Raw genomic sequence first — 27,748 nt, 5'->3', positions numbered from 1 at the left:
AAATTTTAGAACGTTAGGACAGTGTAACTTTAAAAATGGCTTTCTACGAGTTTAAATATTTCTAGAACAAGAGACTTTTTAAAAGTATTAAATTTACAAAGATTACACACATACACATACACACAGGTCAAAGTCTGGGAGGGATATAGAGAAACAGGTGCTGTAAATCACTGCAAATTGGTACAACTTTTCTGGACAGCAATTTGGTAACATTTACTAAGAACAATTAGAAATGTTCACTCTTTTGATTCCATAATTCAAGTCTAGTAATTTATCATATGGAAGTAATCAGAGGTGAATACTCTCACCTAGAAAAACTAACATTTAAAACCTAGTTATATATCCTTGAGTATCTTCTATTTTTTTCTTTTTTTAAACAAAAACAAAAAGATCATATTGAATTTACTGTTTTATAATGACTTTTATTTTTACTTCACAATATATAATGAATCACTATCCCCAATCAATAACCAGTGTCCCCCAAATCAATAAATATTTCCTAAAAAGTCTTATTAACATCTATTTAAAAAACCGACCTGGCTCTCTTAGCAGTGGTGATAGAAATGTGATGTAGAAAGAGGTAACCACCAGTCATTTCAAATTTTACTTCTGTAAGTGAGAAACTGCCTATATCAAAGCAGTATGTTATTTGCAATGTTAAGAAAAGCAAAAGGATTTGAGGTCACAGAGGATAATCTGTTTTTATATTTTATAAACTTAACTTTAAATAAAACACACTGTTGTGTTAGCACAATAAAATAGTTAAGTCGATCACTTTAGACCCTTCTTACAGGCATCATTTGGGGATGTATATCATGTGACTCTAAGGTAATAAGTTCCAAAAGTAAATTTGATCATTTAAAAGATTAAAAGGACTTCCCTGGTGGTGCATTGGTTAAGAATCCGCCTGCTAATGCAGGGGACACGGGTTCGATCCCTGGTCTGGGAAGATCCCACATGCCATGGAGCAACTAAGCCCGTGTGCCACAACTACTGAGCCTGTGCTCTAGGGCCCGTGTGCCACAACTACTGAGCCCATGTGCCACAACTACTGAAGCCCGTGCGCCTAGAGCCTGTGCTCCGCAACAAGAGAAGCCACCACAATGAGAAGCCCGCACACTGCAAGGAAGAGTAGCCCCCACTCACTCCAACTAGAGAAAGTCCGCGTGCAGCAAGGAAGACCCAGTGCAGCCAAAAATAAATAAATATTTAAAAAAAAGATTAAAGCCTGTAACTTCTCAATGCTATCAGTTATTTGTGATAAGGATTCCTTTGTTTAGGGAATCTTACTACTGGGATTTCCTTCTAACAGTGACATGTTAAGTAAAATATGTAATTTTCCTTAAAACTAAATTTAACTATACATAGTTATACAATAGCCAGTCTATCTAGCAAAAGGCAGACATAGTCTTAGAAAGTGGTGGTTCCCCCTTTGTCTCACATATGAAATCATCTTGTCCATAGTTGATAATAAATAGAGTGCTATGACAAAGATTCTCTCCTAGACGAGATTCTACTCAGGCTCTTTGAACTTTTTCAACTGGGCCTCGACCTGTGGACTTCTGTGTCCATCTCTGCATTGTCCAATTTTAGAAAGAATCCTGCTAAAGTCAGTTTATAGCCAGCACCTCCATCCTCGGTATCTAACCATCCTCGGTATCTCATCGGGTTCCTCACCTTCTACCACCTCCCAGGTGATGTCCAATCACATTAGCCTGCTTTCAGCAAGAATTCTGTTAGGTTGGTTTAGCCAGGATCCCCCTTTATCCCTGATATTTCCTCTTAGTAATTTTCCAACCACTGATACCCTACACCCTGCTCCTTGGCTATGAATTCCCACTTTTCCTTGTTATATTTGTACTTAAGCCCAGTCTCTCTCCCAGACTTCAAAACTCCATTGTGGTGGTCCCAACATCTTTCTCAATGGTCCCCCTGAATAAAGTCTGCCTTACTGTACTTTAATGAGTGCCATGAGTAACTTTTTCTTTAACAGGTGCTAGGTTAAACTGTAAGTACAGTATGTTGGTCACTAATGTGCCCAATCTCCTATTTTTATGTCTCTTCACCTTCAGTAGTCTAAGAGAGTAAAGATAAACTGACTCAGGGAAGTACTGTGAACGAGTAAAAAAGTGGATTAAGTATTTAGTAGTAGCCTCTTACGGGAAGAGAGACAGAATGGGAAGGACTGAAAATAATTCCTAAGAGTGATAATGAAGCTAAAAAGTCTTCCCAAGTACTTAGGAAATAAAGCAATCTGGAATGTCTCTGAAGGAAAGTTAGGAAGTAATCAGCCTTTTAGTTAAAGACAGCAAATTAGGATTTTTCACTGTTCTTTATTAACACTACATTTTTTTTTACAATAAAATCTTATTCACTTATTCAAACAAAAATTGAATACCTACTTTCTGCAAACTGCTATGGAAAATTCAAAGATGGGGAAAGAAATTCTTTGCCATCAATAAGTAAAACAGGGGTTTCCCTGGTGGCGCAGTGGTTGAGAATCTGCCTGCTAATGCAGGGGACACGGGTTCGAGCCCTGGTCTGGGAAGATCCCACATGCCGCGGAGCAACTAGGCCCGTGAGCCACAACTACTGAGCCTGCGCGTCTGGAGCCTGTGCTCCGCAACCAGAAAGGCCACGATAGTGAGAGGCCCGCGCACCGCAATGAAGAGTGGCCCCCGCTTGCCGCAACTAGAGAAAGCCCTCGCACAGAAACGAAGACCCAACACAGCCAAAAATAAATAAATAAATAAATAAATAAATTAAAAAAAAAAAAAAAAAACAGGAACCATATAATTTAGCATTGAGTCCCAGCAAATAACTAAAAATGTTTAAAAAAAAAAATAAGTAAAACAATATGTATCAATTGTATCTCAATAAAACTGGAAAAAAAAGAAGTAAAATATAAATAATGTTAATACAAAATACCACAGGTAAACATCATAAGAAAGATAAAAAGTGTGGAAGACGTTCAGAGAAACAAAAGATCTAGTTTATTCTGAAAACAAGTAAGTAAACACTTAATATTCAGATCTGAATAACTGATAAGTAACTCTATTTCTTTTCTTAATTTGGCCTTTAAAATCCTTCTCACTACAAACTGTAGTATTTATGTGTGAAATATTATATCTCAGATTTGCCTTAAAATATCCCAGTTAAAAATAAATCAAATAAAAAAATATAAGTGGGGAAGATGAAACAAGAATGGCACGATGTTGAGTATTGAAGCTTGGTGAAGGGCTCAGGAGAGTTTGACATACTAACGTGTATTTGAAAATTTCCATAACAAAAAGTTAAAAACAAGTCCAGTTTGAAAACAAACCAAATCAATTAATGATGACTCTGAAGCAGAAATATCTGTATATGAGAATAACAGGAAAACAACAAAAATACAAAAGTCATTAAAAAAGGTCTTATGTTTAAAACTAAGACTGTTATTCCAAAATGAAGCATGAAATCAAGCTATAGTTACATTATTTCAAAACATATATTCTACTTAAAATATTTTTATTTTAATTTACACAGGCTTTTAGACTATTAAGGCTATTAGCTTATTAATATTCTCCTAATATAAATTAAAACTTAAATGATATGCATTTATGTAACAGTTCATTATTCTAAGGTTAAGTTCATTTTTTTTCAATTAATATACTTTCACAAACCTTCTAATAGTTAAAGGAAACCAAAATGTCAGTAAAGTCCAATTAGCAAATTAAAAAAAAAAAAAGCATAAAATTACAGAGTTGTGAACTATACCTGTAAAACATCCTCACATCCTTAAATATACCAGTAAAGGACCCCTTGATTTTATTTTATTCCTAATATTTGTACTTGAATATATGTAGAAGTTGCTCTATCTGAGCAATCAACCTGCCAACATTTATATTCAAAAGTTACCAGTGTGTTTTCTAACAATTGTACTTACTTGCTGTTTCAATACCAGGTTCTTCACTCCTTCCATCACAAATTGTGATCCTGTATTCATGACTCGTGATAAGAGACTAGGTGCAAAAGAAGAGGACTGCACTAAGTACAAATTAACTCTCCAATTACAGACAGAATACTTGTCTGATTACACAATACATGCTGATGCTCTCTGTGCCTACCACCTTTGTTTTCACTAAACAGAAGTGACCAATTTCTGCTTCCATGGACATCACTGCCACAATTTTATTTAACAATGAAATAGTAATAAAACTTTCTGACTAGTCGATATTAATAAAATATAAAAATTGAGAGCTGCCCTCAATATAAACATTTTAATTGCTAAGCCTTAGCTATAGTATTTAAGCAAATTATTAACTGAAGAGAATTCCTTGCTTTCCTGGTTGTCTTAATGTTAAAACAATAAATTAAAGATAGTAATCTAAAATATTAAAAAATGTATATGTATGTATAACTGAATCACTTTACTGTACAGCAAAAATTAACACAGCATTGTAAATCAACGATACTTCAATTAAAAAAAAGATAGTAATTCAGATGACTCACTTTAGGAGTTCAAAACACACTGACATATTCAAAACATATATGTCTGTAAGTATTATGAATAGGTCAAAAGTTACTGTGTTCTCTATATCATAGCTGCTGGACCTAATCCTGCATTGTATACTTTCTCCCCTCATACACAAAATCTATCATATAAAAATGTGAAGCACAACATACTTGATGAATTCTACCTCAACTCAGAAGACTGTTTAGTGTCTGAATTTTTAACAACAAAAATAACACAAATGACTTGCCATATTGGTTTTATATTTGTGGTTCAAAAAGTCTCTCACATGGAATCAAAGGATGCTTTGTGGGACAGAATGGTAATTTTGCATTTTGATATTAGAAGGCTAGGGAGATAACTAACGAGAACCTACTGTTTAAGCACAGGGAACTCTACTCAGTGCTCTGTGGTGATCTAAATGGGAAGGAAATCCAAAAAAGAGAGGATATATGTATACGTATAGTTGATTCACTTTGCTGTACAGTAGAAACTAACACATTGTAAAGCACTATATTCCAATAAAAATTAATTTAAAAAAAAAGAAGGCTAGGGAAAGCCTTCAAATCATCCAAGGTTTTCTTATAACACATTTTATTAAAATCCTCAACTACAAAATCCATAAGAAATCTAATAGGCTTTTAAGATTCAGTAAGATTTTAAGACAAAGAACTGGAAAGTCTGTTTCATTAAATGCATGAGAGTAATTTTCCAAATATATTTTCATTTTTCCTATCTTGTCCTACTCCCCTCTGAAATGAAGAGATGGACAGGATGGAAATCATTTCTTTGACAAAAACAAGAGAAAGTAATCTCTGTTGGAGTGGACAGTTCTGAGGCAATTCCCAGGTACCAGGTAACTCTCAGGGAGTTAGTGGGCTCACCTGCACAGCACTGTCTGAAGGTGAGGCCAGATGGATTCATTCTGCCAAGCGCTTACAAGGCCCAGCCTTAGGCCAAGTACTTTTACTTTTTGGAAACTGTTTCATTAAAACTGGCAGCTCGGGGTAGGTAAACTGGTTTTCCTCCAGTTTCATGCTTTTGTTCTAAGCTCCAAAAATAAACTAGGAATTTGAAGTTAGTATGGTATGGAAAAGAGCGGTTAGAATCACTTTGTTCAGCTCCTCTGAAAACCACACATACTGTACAGGATTTTCTGGAGTCAGAAGTCATACCCAGCCCTGAGGATTTCCTCTCTATCATTTAGCAGTATGCCTAGTTCCATCTTGAAGCTAGGTCTTCAGTGTCTAGCTTCAAGTCTATATTATCAACATTGATATAAAAAGTTTTTAAACTTCATGTATCTTCTGAAAATGAAAAACATGTTTTAAGAACAAGGAAGCATACAAAGCCATACCATGTAAAATACAGAATTTAAACTACCTACGGAAGCTAAAGGCATGCTGACAGTTGTTCTGTATCATAATGAAAACTTTCTGCATCCAAAGTGTCACACTGTGTTTTTAAGGCACGAAAGTCCAATTATGGTCTGGAGTACCAGACTTATTCAATCAGAATTATTAAAAATACTTACCCCATTGGTTTAGTGGTAGTGTTGCCATAGCTGGTAGGAGCTGAAGCCATCTTGGCAAACGCCCTATGACATAAGAAAGTTATATTTAAACTCTGATTATTTGAGCTAACATTTAGTATCATGGCATTAAAATATCTACTGACTAACCATAAGTTTTACTATGCAGTTTCTGAAAAGAAATTTTTCAACTAATAGTGTTTCAGTACAATTAACACTGAAACAATTATACAAACATTGACTGTATAATTTGTAACCATGAAAAATAATGTTCATGTAGAGCGCAACTGGTACTAAAACAGTGAAATTCTTTAAAAAACACAAATGCATTAGTTCCCCAAACTTCAGGATTTCTCTTTTCTTTTTTAAATATCTGATCATTAACATGAAATAGAGACTTTCTGTTTAAAAGAACAATCACATACTGATTAAGTTTAGTCTCTTTACTATTCTCCACATTCTATACTCTCTCATTCCCAGACACATGCCTTTGGGATGCTGTCCTTTGGGGGTATAAACTCACTGTCTTCTCCAATAAAAAACTGTACATTTCCTTTTAAGATTCAGCTCAAAACCACCACTTTCTTCATTAACACTACTCTAATTCTACTACTCAATGATATTTCCTTTTAGTTACATATACACTTTTATACTGAATTGCATATAGTCATTTATTTTCAAATCTTTCTAAATGAATGTCTAGAATGTCTTTAACTAAACTATAGAATTCTTGACAGCTCTGCAAAAATATGGCACTTAGCTATGTTTTAAAAAATATTTTCCTTCTGGGAGTATGTTCACTGTAGAGAATCCAGAAAACAGAATGCGCCCAGAAGAACCCTACCACTAAGAAGTAACCACTGTTAGGATTTCGGCATATATTCTTCTAATCTTTGAACATATGCATATACAACATATATACTTTAAAAACAAAATTAGTATATTGTACATACTGTTCTATAACATTTTAATAATAGCATGCCATAAACATTTTTATGTGAATCAATATTTTTATAATTCCTAATCATTTCAAATGCTTTTGTAAATGGAAAAAAATCCTACCTAAATACAAGAAAACATTATGAGAGTAAAAAAAGAATGGGAATCACTAAGATGTGGAAGATGAAACGCTTAAAATATTCTATTTCAATCTGGACAAAATTTGCTGATACCATTAGAGAAATCCCAAACACAAAAATCACAATTTTGTTCTGAAAGGAGGATTTGAATCAGTTGTTTTCAGCAGTAGGCTGGAATTTCTGTCTTTAACAAAAATTTATTTTTCACCAGAAATAGCAATATCTAAATATAAATAATATGTATCTAACTGTCTCTAAGTAATAAAGGGTTAAATAAAGAATAATACGTTTATATGGCTGAATATCATGCAAACACTAAATACTACCATTGGAGACTGCAGCTGGAAACTTGAGCAACATGGGTTTGAACTACGCAGGTCCACTTATACTCATATTTTTATCAATAAATACTACAGTACTACATGATCTGTGGTTGGCTGAATCCATGGATGCGGAACCAGGGATACAGAGGGCCAGCCCACTGTAAAGTAATACTTGGATTTCTAACTGTGCAGAGGGTTGGTGTCCCTAACCCCCAAGTTGTTCTAGGGTCAGCTGTATTTAAGACGATGAAAAACTGGCATAATGAAAGTTATTGGAAAACTAGAATACAAACTGCATCTATAACAATGATTTCCTGATTAAAAATATAAATATGTAATATGCATATAGAAGGATACACACTATGGTTTACTGTAGACTCTGAATGGGGAGATTACAGGTAAATTTTTACTTTCTTTATACCTTTCTGAGTTTTCTAAAATTTTCTTCAATAAACTGATATAACCCTTATAATTAGAAAGAAGAATGTTACAAATTAGAAATTATATATTGAATATTTTGTAACCATGTAAAATGATGCCCAAGACTGCCTTTCCTCTTTTAACACCAAATATTTGATTAGGGAGTTCCACATAAGTCATAATGTAAAACACAATGACACATATGACACAGCCAAATATTTAAGTGTATATGTTATAAAAATTAGAAAAGACAGTTTTCGGTTTCTTTTGTTAAACTAAGGTTTGTTGTCTACTTTTTTCTTATCATAAGAACACAGTGAAGAGGGCAGACAGCAGAAGCAAGAAGAACTACAATTCTGCAGCCTGTGGAAGGAAAACCACATTCACAGAAAGATAGACAAAATGAAAACTCAGAGGACTATGTACCAGATGAAAGAACAAAATAAAACCCCAGAAAAACAACTAAATGAAGTGGAGATAGGCAACCTTCCAGAACAAAAATTCAGAATAATGATAGTGAAGATGATCCAGGACCTCGGAAAAAAAATGGAGGCAAAGATCGAGAAGATACAAGAAATGTTTAACAAAGACCTAGAAGAATTAAAAAACAAACAAACAGAGATGAACAATACAATAACTGAAATGAAAAATACACTAGAAGGAATCAATAGCAGAATAACTGAGGCAGAAGAACGGATAAGTGACCTGGAAGACAGAATGGTGGAATTCACTGCTGTGGAACAGAATAAAGAAAAAAGAATGAAAAGAAATGAAGACAGCCTAAGAGACCTCTGGGACAACATTAAACGCAACAACTTTCGCATTATAGGAGTCCCAGAAGGAGAAGAAGAGAGAAAGGACCCGAGAAAATATCTGAAGAGATTATAGTCAAAAACTTCCCTAACATGGGAAAGGAAATAGCCACCCAAGTCCAGGAAGCGCAGAGAGTCCCATACAGGATAAACCCAAGGAGAAACATGCCGAGACACACAGTAATCAAATTGACAAAAATTAAAGACAAAGAAAAATTATTAAAAGCAACAAGGGAAAAATGACAAATAACATACAAGGGAACTCCCATAAGGTTAACAGCTGATTTCTCAGCAGAAACGCTACAAGCCAGAAGGGAGTGGCATGATATATTTAAAGTGATGAAAGGGAAGAACCTACAACCAAGATTACTCTATCCAGCAAGGATCTCATTCAGATTCAACGGAGAAATCAAAAGCTTTACAGACAAGCAAAAGGTAAGAGAATTCTGCACCACCAAACCAGCTCTATAACAAATGCTGAAGGAACTTCTCTAAGTGGGAAACACAAGAGAAGAAAAGGACCTATGAAAACAAACCCATAATAATTAAGAAAATGGTAACAGGAACATACATATTGATAATTACCTTAAACGTGAATGGATTAATGCTCCAACCAAAAGACACAGCCTTGCTGAATGGATACAAAAACAAGACCCATATATATGCTATCTACAAGAGACCCACTTCAGACCTAGGGACACATAACAGACTGAAAGTGAGGGGATGGAAAAAGATATTCCATGCAAATGGAAATCAAAAGAAAGCTGGAGTAGCAATTCTAATATCAGATAAAACAGACTTTAAAATAAAGACTATTACAAGAAGCAAAGAAAGACACTACATAATGATCAAGGGATTGATCCAAGAAGAAGATATAACAATTATAAATATATATGCACCCAACATAGGAGCACCTCAATACATAAGACAACTGCTGACAGCTATAAAAGAGGAAATTGATAGTAACACAGTAATAGTGGGGGACTTTAACAGCTCACTTACACCAATGGACAGATCATCCAGACAGAAAATTAATAAGGAAACACAAGCTTTAAATGACACAATAGACCAGATAGATTTAATTAATATTTATAGGACATTACATCCAAAAACAGCAGATTACACTTTCTTCTCAAGTGCACATGGAACATTCGACAAGATAGATAACATCTTGGGTCATAAATCAAGCCTCGGTAAATATAAGAAAATTGAAATCATATCAAGCATTTTTTCCGACCACAGTGTTATGAGATTAGAAATCAATTACAGGGGAAAAAAACGTAAAAAACACAAACACATGGAGGCTAAACAGTATGCTATTAAATAACCAGGAGATCACTGAAGAAATCAAAGAGGAAATCAAAAAATACCTAGAGACAAATTACAACGAAAACACGATGATGAAAAACCTATGGGATGCAACAAAAGCAGTTGTAAGAGGGAAGTTTATAGCAATACAAGCCTACCTCAAAAAACAAGAAAAATCTCAAATAAACAATCTAACCTTATACTTAAAGGAACTAGAGAAAGAACAAACAAAACCCAGAGTTAGTAGAAGGAAAGAAATCATAAAGATCACAGCAGAAATAAATGAAATAGAAACAAAGAAAACAAGAGCAAAAATCAATAAAACTAAAAGCTGGTTGTTTGAGAAGATAAAATTGATAAACCTTTAGCTACTCATCAAGAAAAAGAGGAAGAGGACTCAAATCAATAAAATTAGAAATGAAAAAGGAGAAGTTACAATGGACACCGCAGAAATACAAAGCATCATAAGAGACTACTACAAGCAACTCTATTACAATAAAATGGGCAACCTGGAAGAAATGGACAAATTCTTAGAAAGGTATAACCTTCCAAGACTGAACCAGGAAGAAACAGAAAATATGAACAGACCAATCACAAGTAATGAAATTGAAACTGTGATTAAAAATCTTCCAACAAACAAAAGTCCAGGACCAGATGGCTTCACAGGGAATTCTATCAAACATTTAGAGAAGAGCTAACACCCATCCTTCTCAAACTTTACCAAAAATTGCAGAGGAAGGAACACTCCCAAACTCATTCTGTGAAGCCACCATCAACCTGATACCAAAACCAGACAAAGATACTACAAAAAAAGAAAATTACAGACCTATATCACTGATGAATATAGATGCAAAAATCCTCAACAAAATACTAGCAAACAGAATCCAACAACACATTAAAAGGATCATACACCATGATCAAGTGGGATTTATGCCAGGAATGCAAGGATTCTTCAATATATGCAAATCAATCAATGTGATACAACATATTAACAAATTGAAGGAGAAAAACTATATGATCATCTCAACAGATGCAGAAAAGCTTTTGACAAAATTCAACACCCATTTATGATAAAAACTCTCCAGGAAGTGGGCATAGAGGGAACCTACCTCAACATAATAAAAGCCATATATGACAAACCCACAGCCAACATCATTCTCAATGGTGAAAAACTGAAAGCATTTCCTCTTAGATCAGGAACAAGACAAGGGTGCCCACTCTCACCACTATTATTCAACATAATTTAGGAAGTTTTAGCCACGGCAATCAAAGAAGAAAAAGAAATAAAAGGAATATAAATTGGAAAAGAAGAAGTAAAACTGTCACTGTTTGCAGATGACATGATACTATACATAGAGAATCCTAAAGATGCTACCAGAAAACTACTGGAGCTAATCAATGAATTTGGTAAAGTTGCAGGATACAAAATTAATGCACAGAAATCTCTTGCATTCCTATGCACCAACAACGAAAGATCAGAAAGAGAAATAAGGAAACAATCCCACTCACCATTGCAACAAAAAGAATAAAATACCTAGGAATAAACCTTCCTAAGGAGGTAAAAGACCTGTACTCAGAAGACTATAAGACACTGATGAAAGAAATGAAAGATGACACAAACAGATGGAGATATACCATGTTCTTGGATTGGAATAATCAATACTGTGAAAATGACTATACTACCCAAAGCAATCTACAGATTCAATGCAATCCCTATCAAAGTACCAGTGGCATGTTTTACAGAACTAGAACAAAAAATCTTAAAATTTGTATGGAGACACAAAAGACCCCGAATAGCCAAAGCAGTCTTGAGGGAAAAAAACGGAGCTGGAGAAATCAGGCTCCCTGACTTCAGACTATACTACAAAGCTACAGTAATCAAGACAATATGGTACTGGCACAAAAACAGAAATATAGATCAATGGACAGGATAGAAAGCCCAGAGATAAACCCATGCACCTATGGTCAACTAATCTACGACAAAGGAGGCAAGGATATACAATGTAGAAAAGACAGTCTCTTCAATAAGTGGTGCTGGGAAAACTGGACAGCTACATGTAAAATAATGAAATTAGAACACTCCCTAACACCATACACAAAAATAAACTCAAAATGATTAGAGACATAAATGTAAGACTGGACACTATAAAACTCTTAGAGGAACACATAGGAAGAAGAAGAACACTCTTTGACATAAATCACAGCAAGATCTTTTCGGATCCACCTCCTAGAGTAATGGAAATAAAAACAAAAATAAAAAAATGGGACCTAATGAAACTTAAAAGCTTTTGCAAAGCAAAGGAAACTACAAACAAGTCGAAAAGACAACCCTCATAATGGGAGAAAGTATGTGCAAAAGAATCAACGGATAATGGATTAATCTCCAAAATATATAAACAGCTCATGCAGCTCAATATTAAAAAAACTAACAACCCAATCAAAAAATGGGCAGAAGACCTAAATAGACATTTCTCCAGAGAAGACATAGAGATGGCCAGAAGCACATGAAAAGCTGCTCAACATCACTATTAGAGAAATGCAAATCAAAACGACAATGAGGTATCACCTCACACCAGTTAGAATGGGCATCATTAGAATATCTACAAACAACAAATGCTGGAGAGGGTGTGGAGAAAAGGGAACCCTCTTGCACTGTTGGTGGGAATGCAAATTGATACAGCCACTATGGAGAACAGTATGGAGGTTCCTTAAAAAACTAAAAATAGAATTACCATATGACCCAGCAATCCCACTACTGGGCACATACCCAGAGAAAACCATAATTCAAAAAGACACATGCACCCCAATGTTCATTGCAGCACTATTTACAATAGCCAGTTCATGGAAGCAACCTACATGTTCACTGACAGACGAATGGATAAAGAAGATGTGGTACACATATACAATGGAATATTACTCAGCCATAAAAAGGTACGAAATTGGGTTATTTGCAGAGACGTGGATGGATCTAGAGACTGTCATACAGAGTGAAGTCAGAAAGTGAAAAACAAATATCGTATATTAACGCATATGTGGAACCTAGAAAAATGGTACAGATGAACTGGTTTGCAGGGTAGAAACAGAGACACAGATGTAGAGAACAAACGTATGGACACCAAAGGGGGAAAGTGGCGGTGGGTTGTGGTGGTGGTAGGATGAATTGGGAGATTGGGATTGACATATATATACTAATATGTAAAAAATAGATAACTAATAAGAACCTGCTGTATAAAAAATAAATAAAATAAAACTCAAAAAAAAAAGAAAACAGTGAAATAAAAGCAAATTGGAAAAAAAACCAAACAGAAATATAGAAAATAAAACGCAATCATAAACTCACAACTCAGAGGTATCCCCTGTTAATAATTTGGTATATTTCTCTTCTATGCATATTTTTTTGATACACGTGAGATCAGAAGCATATTCCATCCTCTAGTCTTAAAAAAAAATTATTTTAAGAAATAATCTGAAGATACTGTTGTAGAAAATTTGGAAATAAAGAAAAGAATCCAAAAGGAAAAAAATTCTACTACTCGGAGTTACCCACTATTAGCATTTAAGTGAACAGCATTTTAGCTATGCAGTTATATGTATATATGTGTATGTCCATACACACACACACACAAATGGATGGATAAATGGATATATAATAGGGATCGTAATGTAAAAAATGTCATCTAAGTTTTGGCTCAAGTGTTACCTACCCAGAGCTTTAACCCTGATCTCCTCAACAAATTTAGCTAATACCCCAACAAATTAAGATCTTATCACTTAGTTTTATTTTCTTTATATCACTTAATATGGTGAATATGGTTTAACAGAACTCTGTTCATTTGTTTGCTTATTTGTTGACTTATTGTTCCCTCAACACAAATGTAAATTCAGTGAAAGTAGGAGCCTTCCATAGCATGTTTACTATTGTATTCTTTTTTAAAAAAATTTTATTTATTTATTTATTTATTTTTATTTTTGGCTGTGTTGGGTCTTTGTTGCTGTGCATGGGCTTTCTCTGGTTGTGGCGAGCAGGGGTTACTCTTTGTTGCGGTGTGCGGGCTTCTCATTGCAGTGGCTTCTCTTGTTGCAGAGCACGGGCTCTAGGCGCACGGGCTTCTGTAGTTGTGGCACGTGGGCTCAGTAGTTGTGGCACGTGAGCTCTAGGGCGCAGGCTCAGTAGTTGTGGTGCATGGGCTTAGTTGCTCTGCAGCATGTGGGATCTTCCCGGGCCAGGGCTCGAACCTGTGTCCCCTGCATTGGCAGGAGGATTCTTAACCACTGCGACACCAGGGAAGCCCCACTATTGTATTCTTAATGTCTAGAAGAGTCCTTAGTCACTGAGACAAATGAAGTTATTTATCAAACAAATCATTGAATAGTAAACTATATTTCACTTTATAACATAACATGGCCATTTCTCAATGGTCATTAGAATAAGTCTTCCACAACAAGATTTTTAATGACTCAGTTGCATTCCTGTGGAAATGACATAATTTCAATCCTTGACATTCAGGTTGATTTTCAAAATTTGATTATTACAATTGCTTCTAAGATTTTACAACTCCAATTTCTTCTTCGGGATTAATTCTTAAGAGAAGTGCTAGGTCAAAGCTATTCTTTTAAAAAACTTTTTATACCAGCCAGCAAAATTTTGACAATTTATATTTCTAATAGTAGAGTATAAATGCATCAGTTAATTTTCCTAGATCCTTGGCACAATATTTTCTAAATCTTTGCATTATATTAATCTGCATTTCTCTGATTATTAGTGAAATTAAAACATTTTAAAAATGTTTTTGAGACATTTGACCCACAACATTTCAGTCTTTCTCATCTCACATCTTTGAAGAAAATATAGGAAAAAATATGTCTGGGAAAGAAAGGCATCACTATTTTATATAAAGTTGTGGAAAGGGTGGGGGAGATAAGGAAATATTTATGCCATTGAATAAAAAAAAATACTAAGGCACTGTTCAGTTTTCTTAGTAACATTCCCATTTTCTTGGGAACTCAACTTCCATTGTACTCTCTTAAATGGTAAGAACTGAAGAATAAAACTTACTTCCACTGTTTGATATATTGTAAGGGATTAAGGTTGCATCCAGCATCAGTTAAAGCTTTTTTGTATTGCTCCAAATCAGCCTGAAATAAGAAAAGAATCATATGACAAAAAATTTTACTTTCATGAAAGAGACCATTTTGTTTGTTGTCATTGGATTAATCAGAAAGTTAGATTAAAGGCATGAGCACCTAAGTAGAGTGGAGTGGTATCTTAAGGGAGTACCCAAATGAGCATCTGAGATAAAAATCACGTATAATGAAAATTACCTTTGACAGGCTCCCAAATCACCTATAAAGTACAGTATTTTGTCATCCCTCAGTAAGCCCAACAGAGTCAGTTTTTCCTCCACTGTTGACATAGATTGCTTGTCCTTGGGATAAGCATTAAATGAAAGATCTGGCTTGATCAAGAATATTTCAAAATTGGAAACATGAGGGGAATGACGTTGACTTAGGGGACCTGCAGATTCAGGTTATCCCATCTCATATTCACTGCAGACGTCCAAATTTATTAACTGAACAGCACGTGTCCTACACTTTTTAAATAGTTTTCTTTCTTACTCTTTTTTTATTTCCTGATGAGTAAAGTCTAGTTGAATTCGTATATGTCACAGGAGCCTATCATCACAGTGACTCCATTATAAAAATTTAAAAGAAAGAAACTTTTAAGCTCACCATCAAATCAGAGATGTTCACTACTTTGCATTTTGGGGGCTATTACATCAGTAGTCAAAATTTGCTTCAAGCCTCTTAATGACCACTTAAACTTATGAAAAGACATAATTCTTACCAAAAATAAATGAAATAAAATAATGTGGTCAAATTAAGGGAAACTGCATTAAGTTTTAAAATCATATATTCCTAAGAAAATATAAATAGGCTATTAGAATCCCTTAAAGGAACACCCCCATTAATGACAGAGATGTTTCTAGAAAGAAAACTATACAGTAATCCCCTCCCTTCAGCAGTTTTGCTTTCCATGGTTTCAGTTGCTGTGGTCAACTGAGGTCTGAAAATACTAAATGGAAATTCCCAGAAATAAACAATTCATATTGTGTGCCGTTTTGAGTAGTGTGATGAAAACTTGTGCTTTCCTGATCAGTCCTGCCCCAACCATTGACATCATCTGCTCCTGACATCTAACAATCGACACCATCATGGCTTGATGACACAGGATCATCTGAAGCAGATGATTCTCCTTCAGTCAGAAGGTCAATAGTAGCCTAATGCTACATCACCATGCCTGTGTCATTCACCTCACTTCATCTCATCATGCAGGCATTTTATCAGCTCACATCATCATCACAGGAAGGATGACTACAGTACAATATATTTTGAGAGTCCACATCAACATAACTTTTATTATAGCATATTGTTATAATTATTCTATTTTATTATTAGTTATTGTTGTTAATCTCTTACTGTGCCTAATTTATAAATTAAACTTTATCATAGGTATGTATGTATGTATGTATAGAAGAAAAACAGTATATATGGTAGTGGGGGGGGGCGTTTGGTACTCTCCATGGTTTCAGGCATCCACTGTGGGTCCTGGAACATATCTCCCTTGGATAAGGGGGGACTACTGAACTTTCTTACTGAATTAAAATAAAAGTCAAGAAATGTATTCTTAGGATAAAGCAGAATTGACCTAAAGCAAATATTGAGTTTACTTTGCTGTTTTAACATGCCAAACAAAAAGAAGCCTTACAATCTACCGACATTAGAAAAATAATTGCTACCAGCAAAGGAAAGGAGTTTACAACAGCCATATCATTCTAGGTGTCATTCCCAGGTTCCTTATGCTAGTTGCTCATCCAGTAAAATTATACGAAGTTAACATTAGAAAGAGTTAACAGGTCTCTAACCCAGCAACAAGACTGATAGCAAAATCACTGCTTTCCTTCAGAGTAGAGTATTACCTCTACATACTTAAAAAATTTTTTTTCATCAAAAGCAATTGATGGCTTATTACAGAAAAAGAAAGCAACAAAATATCCCACAATCTACTCTTCCAGTGAGAAAAAAATCTAGAAAGGAAGATAGATTATTTTCCAATCATTCTTAGAAATTTATTGATATAAAAAGTAGCTTTTTTACTGCAATACAGTCTTCTCAACTTTATTTTTATATGGATCAAATGATAGATGTGAATCTGAAGTTTAATCTTAGGAAATTATTGATACAATATTTATATAACTTTTGGAAATTTAGATATTTTCCTCCAAGTGACTTCTCTATATTCTATAATGGACACTAGTATATTTTTGTTTTTTTAAAAAATTTGTTTGTTTATTTTTGGCTGCGTTGGGTCTTCGTTGCTGCGCGTGGGGTTTCTCTATCTGCAGTGCAGGTGCTTCTCATTGTGGTGGCTTCTCTTGTTGCGGAGCACGGTCTCTAGGCACACGGGCTTCAGTAGTTGAGGGCTCAGTAGTTGTGGCTCACAGGCTCTAGAGCGTAGGCTCAGTAGTTGTGGCACACGGGCTTAGTTGCTCCGCGGCACGTGGGATCTTCCTGGGCCAGGGATCAAACTCGTATCCCCCTGCACTGGCAGGCGGATTCTTAACCACTATGCCACCAGGGAAGTCCCTGGACATTAGTTTTAAAACAACTGCAAAATATTACCAAACTTTTACTTTAGGTTAAAGCTAAATTCCTTGTAAGGAAAATAAGTATTAGTGGCTATAGCTTAAAGAAATGGAACTTCTAGGATCATCACATCATGAGAAATGATAAGATCAATCTTTCAAAAGGCAGAGCAAACTTAGTTAACTTAGTTTAGAATAGTTATTTTCCAGAAATAAGAATTTTGGTCACGAATTCAGTTCATATTCTAACAACTTAAAAGTGGTGAGATATTTCAAGAGTAAATAGTTCTCTTGGTGACAATAAATACTGCTATAATATCCAGCGGTAAATAGAACTAGCCTTAAGAAATTGTTTTTCTTTTAAAGGAAGGAATGAAGTAATTATTTGGTTACAGTGATTTTTACTTCTATTTTCTGAAACAAGCAAGTATTCTCCCTTCCTCCCAATAACTGAATGCAGAGGACATACCTCAGAAGGTGCTTGTTGTGCACTTATGTAATAGATAAGAAACAGCCGCATTTTATCTTCTGGAGTTCCTGCTACAAAGGGGAAAATAGATAAGGAAAAAAAGACTTTCATAATTCTGGTTGTTACGTATTATAGTCAACACTATTAACTCAAGGCATACATAAATGTGACAAGACAAACTAAGGTTCTTGATTCAAATGATTTAACGTTATAGGCACTAAATTACAACCATGTAAAACACAGATACGGAAAAAGATTAAATACTATGGGATTACAGGGATGAGCTATGGAAGCATCTCTATTCTATCTTCCAAACTGTCTATAGCGTTGTGATTTATGTTTCAGATCTAAACTCAAAAAGGTATAGGTAGGATAATCATACAATTCTAAAATAGCACACTTTTGAGATGAAAAGGGGGATGCTAGTAATAAGTATGTAAGGACAACTGGTATATAAATGGGACTACCCTGGGAAACCAGTTGCATGGTCCCCTTAGGTACTGGGTTATGAAAACCTGCTGGCTAAAATCATTTAACTGAGCCTAAGGTCATACTTTTGAAACTGGAGCCACTAAATATACATTTCTCCCCTTTCTGAAGGGTCTATGAAGATTTGGAAAAACCATATGTCTATAGTATAATAAACACCATTGTATTATGCAGATTATATCTGCCTGAAATTTTAAGACAAAACAAAAGATTTCAGAGAGATTTCTTGCTTGCAGTGCATCCTTTGAGCTACTACTCCTATTATCCAAAGCCTGAGACTGTCCAGAGAATCCTTTTATTTTCCCCTCAGTTACTGGGTGTACTTCGATGCAAAGTGATAAGGCACTGGTCATGGGTAACTCAGTTTCACTATTCAACAAATACCAATATGCACTCTCACTTCAAAGTGTGTCCCAATACGTAAGAACTCAGAATTGTTATACTTTATTATAGAATAAAAACAAGAATAATTTTTTCAAAACATATTGACTGATGACCCATTGATTTTCTATCTTCAAATTATCCTTACTCCCTAAATATGACAAAGACTGGTAATAAAGATCAATGACAGGTTCTCCAACGTTCTCATGCTTACAAATAAATATTGTATTTTAGATATACTGAAGTAGGTTACTGGATTCAGGGTTTTGTTTAAATCCTAGGAGAAAGCTGATATTTTTGTTTTAGCAGGTAATTAGCCTCGATGGGTTCAGACCAAAGCTCCTACCAGCCTCTGTGAGCCGTTTCCATCATGGATTCTATTTTTAAAATGTTTGCAGTGCTATTGGGATCTGTCCCACTGCCCAGCAGCCAGTACGGGAACTTGGAGGTCATCTAGTCCTTCACCTCTCAGTCTTTGGAATGCTCTTTAGGATCAGATTCATGCACGTACAACTCAGAGGTGAGCCCAGGAATTCATAAACAACTTTATGGGGTTGCTTTCCTGAGCTCCTTCCTTCTGCAATCTCCCTGGTACTTTCCAGTTTCCTTGGCCTTCCCTTTTTAGTGCTCCAGCCAGAAAGCTTTGGCTTTAGGTACCCTGCTCCATTGTGTATTTCCTGCAACTATGACGAAGCAGTTAGAGGACAAAAAGAAAAAGAGGAACGGGGCTTGCTGTAGGCTCTTGGGGCAATGGCTCCTAAGATACGAGAGAAAGGTTCCCCTCCCTCAGAGTTTTAGGGGCCTGTGGGTTCCTGCTGGTGCTTTTAATATCCGCAGCACAGAGCATAGCCTCTTCAAGCTGACTTCTGGGTCCTTTGGACATGTTCCATCATGTTTTAAGTACTTTTCTTGCTTTCTGACACAAGAAAATGTTTCAGGCTCATTTTGTACTTTCTCTCCCTGGAATCAACCATACTCCAACGAGTCCTAGTGGAAAGTGGAATATATAAGGCTAAAATTTTTACTACTGGGGAACTGTTGCTCCTAGCCCTTCTCAGTTGGCAGAGTTAGGGAATACATATATATGTGTACACACACACACGCATATCTATATTTATTTCTCTATTTGGCAAGTATTTAACAAAAACACCAAGTCTACATCAGCACCTACAATTCCAATCCAATATTACAAGGGTTCATTCTAGTTTTCTTCGTTTCCATAGTTATAACTTCCATTTCTGACAGTGGGAAACCTGGCTCCCTTTTTATTACCCGATATATTTACTTATTTATCCAGTCCTCTGTATGTAACAAATATCTTATCTCTGCCACTGTCCCCTTGACTGCATGGACGTCGTCTCCTCCACTTGGGCTCTGATTCTCTACAATGGACCCACCCACATGCCTGGCTATAATTCTCACCCCACCTGAGCCAATGTTTGGTTTGTCCCATGCAGGGTCACCCTCCTTAATCTGATAGGACTCCTATACCCTCTGCGGAACTGCTCCCACATGTGGACACTCCGCTCACTTCACTTGGACTTTGACACTTCAGGCTGGATTACCAACCCTCCCTCTACCGGATATGTGGATGCCCTTCTCATCCTGTTCAGGTTCTGACATCTTGTTCTGGGCTGAAGTGGTACTACACTGCTACTTTGCATGAATGCCTACCTTGCTCTGCTCTACTTAATATCTTTAATAGTAAATGGTTTGAGAAAGTAAGGGAAAGGAAAAAGAAAGGTTCTGATTGCTTTTTTTAATAACACACTTAATTGCTTCAACTTAACTCAAAACTTACTGTAAATAACGAGGAATAGTGCAGAAGTGATGGACTTAGATGTATTTTTCATATTTTTAATTGTAAAGTACACATATCTTCAAAATGTTATGTTCTCCCCACAAATCTAACGTTTTAAAAGTGTGAGAAATACTATGGTTTCTCAGAAGTTTTTATGAATACAACCCTTTAATTACAAACAAGTCAAAAAAAATTTTAAACTTACTTTCCAACGTGATATAAAATCTAAAAGTCATACCAAAACTGTAACTCAAAAACCACTACTATTTACTTGAAGAGCTTATATGTAAAATATAAGCTAAATAGCTTATATGCTTTTTATTCATTTTTCAAAAGAGCTGAGATTTGAATTGAAAACTCTTCTGAAATTATCAAGCCTGTAAAGTTTAGAGAATTTTAGTGGCTAAAACCCTAAGAAGATCTTATAATCATTATGATTGAAAACAATGATTAGATTATATTTTCTAAGTACAAATAGTTATATCTTGTTTTAAGAAAATCTAACAAACACATATTTAGATAAATATAAATATAAAGGGATTGTCTACAGAGTTTCTCTAAAAGTGAATTCCCAGGGGCCTCGGACGTGAATCCAGGGTGCAGACGCCTGTCAAGCCCAGGTGGAGTCCCTGGCGCGCTGGGCGGTGCAGGTGGTGCAGATGGCCCGGCTCTGACCCCAAGGACACCAGGTCACCCTGTGCACCTCAGGCCACCACCCTGCCCCTCCGGCAGCTCTGGGTCTCCATGGCCGCACACCAACCAAAAGGTTCCAGGGATTTGGATGTCCCTGTCTTTGGGGGACCATTACTTCACCTGCCACATGCCGTGTGGCTGACAGGGTCTTGGTGCTCTGGTGGGGTGTCAGGCCTGTGCCTCTGAGGTGGGAGAGCCAACTTCAGGACACTGGTCCAACAGAGACCTCTCAGCTCCATGTAATATCAAACAGCAAAAGCTCTCTCAGAGATCTCCATCTCAATGCAAAGACCCAGCTCCACTCAACGACCAGCAAGCTACAGTGCTGGACACCTTATGCCAAACAACTAGCAAGATAGGAAAACAATCCCACCCAATAGCAGAGAGGCTGCTTAAAATCATAATAAGGCCACAGACACCCCAAAACACACCACCAGACATGGACCTGCCCACCAGAAAGACAAGATCCAGCCTCATCCACCTGAACACAGGCACCAGTCCTCTCCACCAGGAAGCCTACACAACCCACTGAACCAACCTTAGCCACTAGGGGCAGACACCAAAAACAACGGGAACTATGAACCTGCAGCCTGTGAAAAGGAGACCCCAAACACAGTAAGTTAAGCAAAATGAGAAGACAGAGAAACACACAGCAGATGAAGGAGCAAGGTAAAAACCCACCACACCAAACAAATGAAGGGGAAATAGGCAGTCTACATGAAAAAGAATTCAGAATAATGACAGTAAAGATGATCCAAAATCTTGGAAACAGAATGGAGAAATTACAAGAAATGTTTAACAAGGACCTGGAAGAACTAAAGAGCAAACAAACAATGATGAACAACACAACAAATAAAATTAAAAATTCTCTAGAAGGAATCAATAGCAGAATAACTGAGGCAGAAGAACGGATAAGTGACCTGGAAGATAAAATAGTGGAAATAACTACTGCAAAGCAGAATAAAGAAAAAAGAATGAAAAGAACTGAGGACAGTCTCAGAGACTGAGACAATATTTGAAGAGATTATAGTTGAAAACTTCCCTAATATGGGAAAGTAAATAGTCAATCAAGTCCAGGAAGCACAGAGAGTCCGATACAGGATAAATCCAAGGAGAAACACGCTAAGACACATATTAGTCAAACTATCAAAAATTAAGTACAAAGAAAAAATATTAAAAGCAGCAAGGGAAAAACAACAAATAACATACAAGGGAATCCCCATAAGGTTAACAGCTGAAATTTCAGCAGAAACTCTGCAAGCCAGAAGAGAGTGGCAGGACATATTTAAAGTGAAGAATGGGAAAAACCTACAACCAAGATTACTCTACCAAGCAAGGATCTCATTCAGATTCGATGGAGAAATTAAAACCTTTACAGACAAGCAAAAGCTAAGAGAATTCAGCACCACCAAACCAGCTGTACAACAAATGCTAAAGGAACTTCTCTAGGCAGGAAACATAAGAGAAGGAAAAGACCTCCAATAACAAACTGAAAACTATTAAGAAAATGGTAATAGGCACATAAATATCAATAACTACCTTAAATGTAAATAGATTAAATGCTCCCACCAAAAGATACAGACTGGCTGAATGGATACAAAAACATGACCCGTATATATGCTGTCTACAAGAGACCCACTTCAGACCTAGGGACACATACAGACTGAAAGTGAGGGGATGGAAAAAGATATTCCATGCAAATGGAAATCAAAAGAAAGTTGGAGTAGCAATTCTCATATCAGACAAAATAGACTTTAAAATAAAGACTATTACAAGAGACAAAGAAGGACACTACATAATGATCAAGGGATCAATCCAAGAAGAAGATATAAGAATTGGAAATATTTATGCACCCAACATAGGAGCACTTCAATACCTAAGGCAAATGCTAATAGCCATAAAAGGGGAAATCGACAGTAACACAATCATAGTAGGGGACTTTAACACCCCACTTTCTCCAATGGACAGATCATCCAAAATGAAAATAAATAAGGAAACACAAGCTTTAAATGATACATTAAACAAAATGGACTTCATTGATATTTATAGGACATTCCATCCAAAAACAACAGAATACACTTTCTTCTCAAGTGCTCATGGAACATTCTCCAGGATAGATCATATCTTGGGTCACAAATCAAGGCCTGGTAAATTTAAGAAAATTGAAATTGTGTCAAGTATATTTTCTGACCACAATGCTATGAGACTAGATATCAATTACAGGAAAAAAACTGTAAAAAATACAAACACATCAGGCTAAACAATACACTACTTAGTAACCAAGAGATCACTGAAGAAATCAAAGAGGAAATCAAAAAATACCTAGAAACAAATGACAATGAAAACACGATGACCCAAAATCTATGGGATGCAGCAAAAGCAGTTCTAAGAGGGACGTTTATAGCAATATAATCCTACCTCAAGAAACAAGAAACATCTCAAATAAACAACCTAACCTTACACCTAAAGCAATTAAAGAAAGAAGAACAAAAAAACCCCACAGTTAGCAGAAGGAAACAAATCATAAAGATCAGATCAGAAATAAATGAAAAAGAAATGAAGGAAACGATAGCAAAGATCAATAAAACTAAAAGCTAGTTCTTTGAGAAGATAAAGTTGACAAACCATTAGCCAGACTCATTAAGAAAAAAAGGGAGAAGACTCAATCAATACAATTAGAAATGAAAAAGGAGAGGTAACAACTGACACTGCAGAAAAACAGAGGATCACAAGAGATTACTACAAGCAACTCTACGCCAATAAAATGAACAACGTGGAAAAATGGACAAATTCTTAGAAAAGCACAACCTTCTGAGACTGAACCAAGAAGAAATAGAAAATATAAACAGACCAATCACAAGTACTGAAATTGAGACTGTGATTAAAAATTTTCCAAAAAACAAAAGCCCAGGACCAGATGGATTCACAGGTGAATTCTATCAAACATTTAGAGAAGAGCTAACACCTATCCTTCTCAAACTCTTCCAAAATATAGCAGAGGGAGGAACACTCCCAAACTCATTCTACGAGGCCACCATCACCCTGATACCAAAACCAGACAAAGATGTCACAAAGAAAGAAAACTACAGGCCAATATCACTGATGAACATAGATGCAAAAATCCTCAACAAAATACTAGCAAACAGAATCCAACAACACATTAAAAGGTTCATACACCATGATCAAGCGGGGTTTATCCCAGGAATGCAAGGATTCTTCACTATACACAAATCAATCAATGTGATACACCATAATAACAAATTGAAGAATAAAAACCATATGATCATCTCAACAGATGCAGAAAAAGCTTTCAACAAAATTCAACACCCATTTATGATAAAAACTCTCCAGATAGTAGGCATAGAGGGAACTTCCCTCAACCTAATAAACGCCATATATGACAAACGCACAGCCAACATTGTTCGCAATGATGAAAAACTGAAACCATTTCCTCTAAGATCAGGAACAAGACAAGGTTGTCCACTCTCACCACTATTATTCAACATAGTTTTAGAAGTTTTAGCCACGGCAATCAGAGAAGAAAAAGAAATAAAAGGAATCCAAATCGGAAAAGAAGAAGTAAAGCTGTCACTGTTTACAGATGACATGATACTATACATAGAGCATCCTAAAGATGTTACCAGAAAACTACTAGAGCTAACCAATGAATTTGGTAAAGTAACAGGATACAAAATTAATGCACAGAAATCTCTTGCATTCCTACACACTGATGATGAAAAATCTGAAAGAGAAATTAAGGAAACACTCTCATTTACCACTGCAACAAAAAGAATAAAACACTTAGGAATAAACCTACCTAAGGAGACAAAAGACCTGTATGCAGAAAACTATGAGACACTGATGAAAGAAATTAAAGATGATACAAAGAGATAGAAAGATATACCATGTTCTTGGAAGAATCAACATTGTGAAAATGACTGTACTACCCAAGCAATCTACAAATTCAATGCAATCCCTATCAAAGTACCAATGGCATTTTTCACAGAACTACAACAAAAAGTTGCACAATTTGTTTGGAACACAAAAGACCCCGAATAGCCAAAGCAATCTTGAGAACGAAAAACGGAGCTGGAGGAATCAGGCTCCCAGACTTCAGACTATAGTACAAAGCTACAGTAATCAAGACAATATGGTACTGGCACAAAAACAGAAATATAGGTCAATGGAACTGTATAGAAAGCAGAGAGATAAACCCACGCACCTATGGTCACCTTATTTTTGATAAAGGAGGCAAGAATATTCAATGGAGAAAAGACAGCATCTTCAATAAGTGGTGCTGGGAAACCTGGACAACTACATGTAAAAAAATGAAATTAGAACACTCCCTAACACCATACACAAAAATAAACTTAAAATGGATTAAAAACCTAAGTGTAAGACCAGATACTACAAAACTCTTAGAGAAAAAAACATAGGCAGAACACTCTATGAGATAAATCACAGCAAGATCTTTTTTGACCCACCTCCTAGAGAAATGGAAATAAAAACAAAAATAAACAAATGGGACCTAATGAACCTTAAGAGCTTTTGCACAGCAAAGGAAACCATAAACAAGACGAAAAGACAACCCTCAGAATGGGAGAAAATATTTGCAATTGAAGCAACTGACAAAGGATTAATCTCCAAAATTTACAAGCAGCTCATGCAGCTCAATATCAAAAACACAAACAACCCAATCCAAAAATGGGCAGAAGAGCTAAATAGACATTTCTCCAAAGAAGATATACAGATTGCCAACAAACACATGAAAGGCTGCTCAACATTACTAATCATTAGAGAAATGCAAGTCAAAACTACAATGAGGTATCACCTCACACCAGTCAGAATGGCCATCATCAAAAAATCTACAAACAATAAGTGCTGGAGAGGGTGTGGACAAAAGGGAACCCTCCTGCACTGTTGGTGGGAATGTAAATTGATACAGCCACTATGGAGAACAGTATGGAGTTCCTTAAAATACTAAAAACAGAACTACTATACGACCCAGCAATCCCACTACTGGGCATATATCCTGAGAAAACCATAATTCAAAAAGAGTCATGGACAAGCCTCTTATATATCCTCATCCACCAGAGGGCAGACAGCAGAAGCAAGAAGAACTACAATCCTGCAGCCTGTGGAACAAAAACCACATTCACAGAAAGATAGACAAGATGAAAAGGCAGAGGGCTATGTACCAGATGAAGGAACAAGATAAAACCCCAGAAAAACAACTGAATGAAATGGAGATAGGCAATCTTCCAGAAAAAGAATTCAGAATAATGATAGTGAAGATGATCCAGGACCTCGGAAAAAGAATGGAGGCAAAGATTGAGAAGATGCAAGAAATCTTCCAAGAAACAAAAGTCCAGGACCAGATGGCTTCACAGGTGAATTCTATCAAACATTTAGAGAAGAGCTAACACCTATCCTTCTCAAATTCTTCCAAAAAATTGCAGACAAAGGAACACTCCCAAACTCATTCTGTGAAGCCACCATCACCCTGATACCAAAACCAGACAAACATACTACAAAAATAGAAAATTACAGACTAATATCACTGATGAATATAGATGCAAAAATCCTCTACAAAATACTAGCAAACGGAATCCAACAACACATTAAAAGGGTCATACACCATGATCAAGTGGGATTTATCCCAGGGATGCAAGGATTCTTCAATATACGCAAATCAATCAATGTGACATATCATATTAACAAATTGAAGGAGAAAACCCATATGATTATCTCAATAGATGCAGAAAAAGCTTTTGACAAAATTCAACACCCATTTATGATAAAAACTCTCCAGAAAGTGGGCATAGAGGGAAACTACCTCAGCATAATAAAGGCCATATATGAAAAAAAAAAAAAAGCCATGTACCACAGTGTTCATTGCAGCTCTATTTACAATAGCCAGGACATGGAAGCAACCTAAGTGTCCATCAACAGATGAATGGATAAAGAAGATGTGGCACATATACACAATGGAATATTAGCCATAAAAAGAAACAAAATTGAGTTATCTGTAGTGAGGTGGAGGAACCTAGAGACTGTCATACAGAGTGAAGTAAGTCAGAAAGAGAAAAATAAATACTGTATGCTAACACATATATATGGAATCTAAAAAAAAAAAAAAAAAAATGGTTCTGAAGAACCTAGAGGCAGGACAGGAATAAAGACGCAGACGTAGAGAATGGACTTGAGGACATGGGGAGGGGGATGGGGAAGGGTAAGCTGGGACAAAGTGAGAGAGTGGCATGGACTTATGTATACTAACCAATGTAAAGTAGATAGCTATTGGGAA

General features: G+C 35.9%; 1 protein-coding gene across 1 annotated transcript in view; it reads right to left on the bottom strand.

Moving 5' to 3' along the window:
* SCFD1 (sec1 family domain containing 1) overlaps positions 1 to 27,748 on the bottom strand; it is a 135,415-nt gene that overhangs the window by 24,792 nt on the left and 82,875 nt on the right. The window contains exons 12-15 of the mRNA XM_036842038.1: positions 18,078 to 18,148; positions 15,022 to 15,101; positions 6,027 to 6,089; positions 3,926 to 4,001 (exon numbers count right to left, since the gene is read on the bottom strand). Coding sequence (XP_036697933.1) covers positions 3,926 to 4,001; positions 6,027 to 6,089; positions 15,022 to 15,101; positions 18,078 to 18,148 — 290 coding nt within the window. The remainder of the gene's footprint in view (positions 1 to 3,925; positions 4,002 to 6,026; positions 6,090 to 15,021; positions 15,102 to 18,077; positions 18,149 to 27,748) is intronic.

This window comes from Balaenoptera musculus, chromosome 2, assembly GCF_009873245.2.
Source record: "Balaenoptera musculus isolate JJ_BM4_2016_0621 chromosome 2, mBalMus1.pri.v3, whole genome shotgun sequence".
NCBI classification, from domain to species: Eukaryota; Metazoa; Chordata; class Mammalia; order Artiodactyla; family Balaenopteridae; genus Balaenoptera; species Balaenoptera musculus.
The sequence above is the reverse complement of the archived record's forward strand: the minus strand, read 5'-3'. Positions and strand labels throughout refer to the sequence as shown.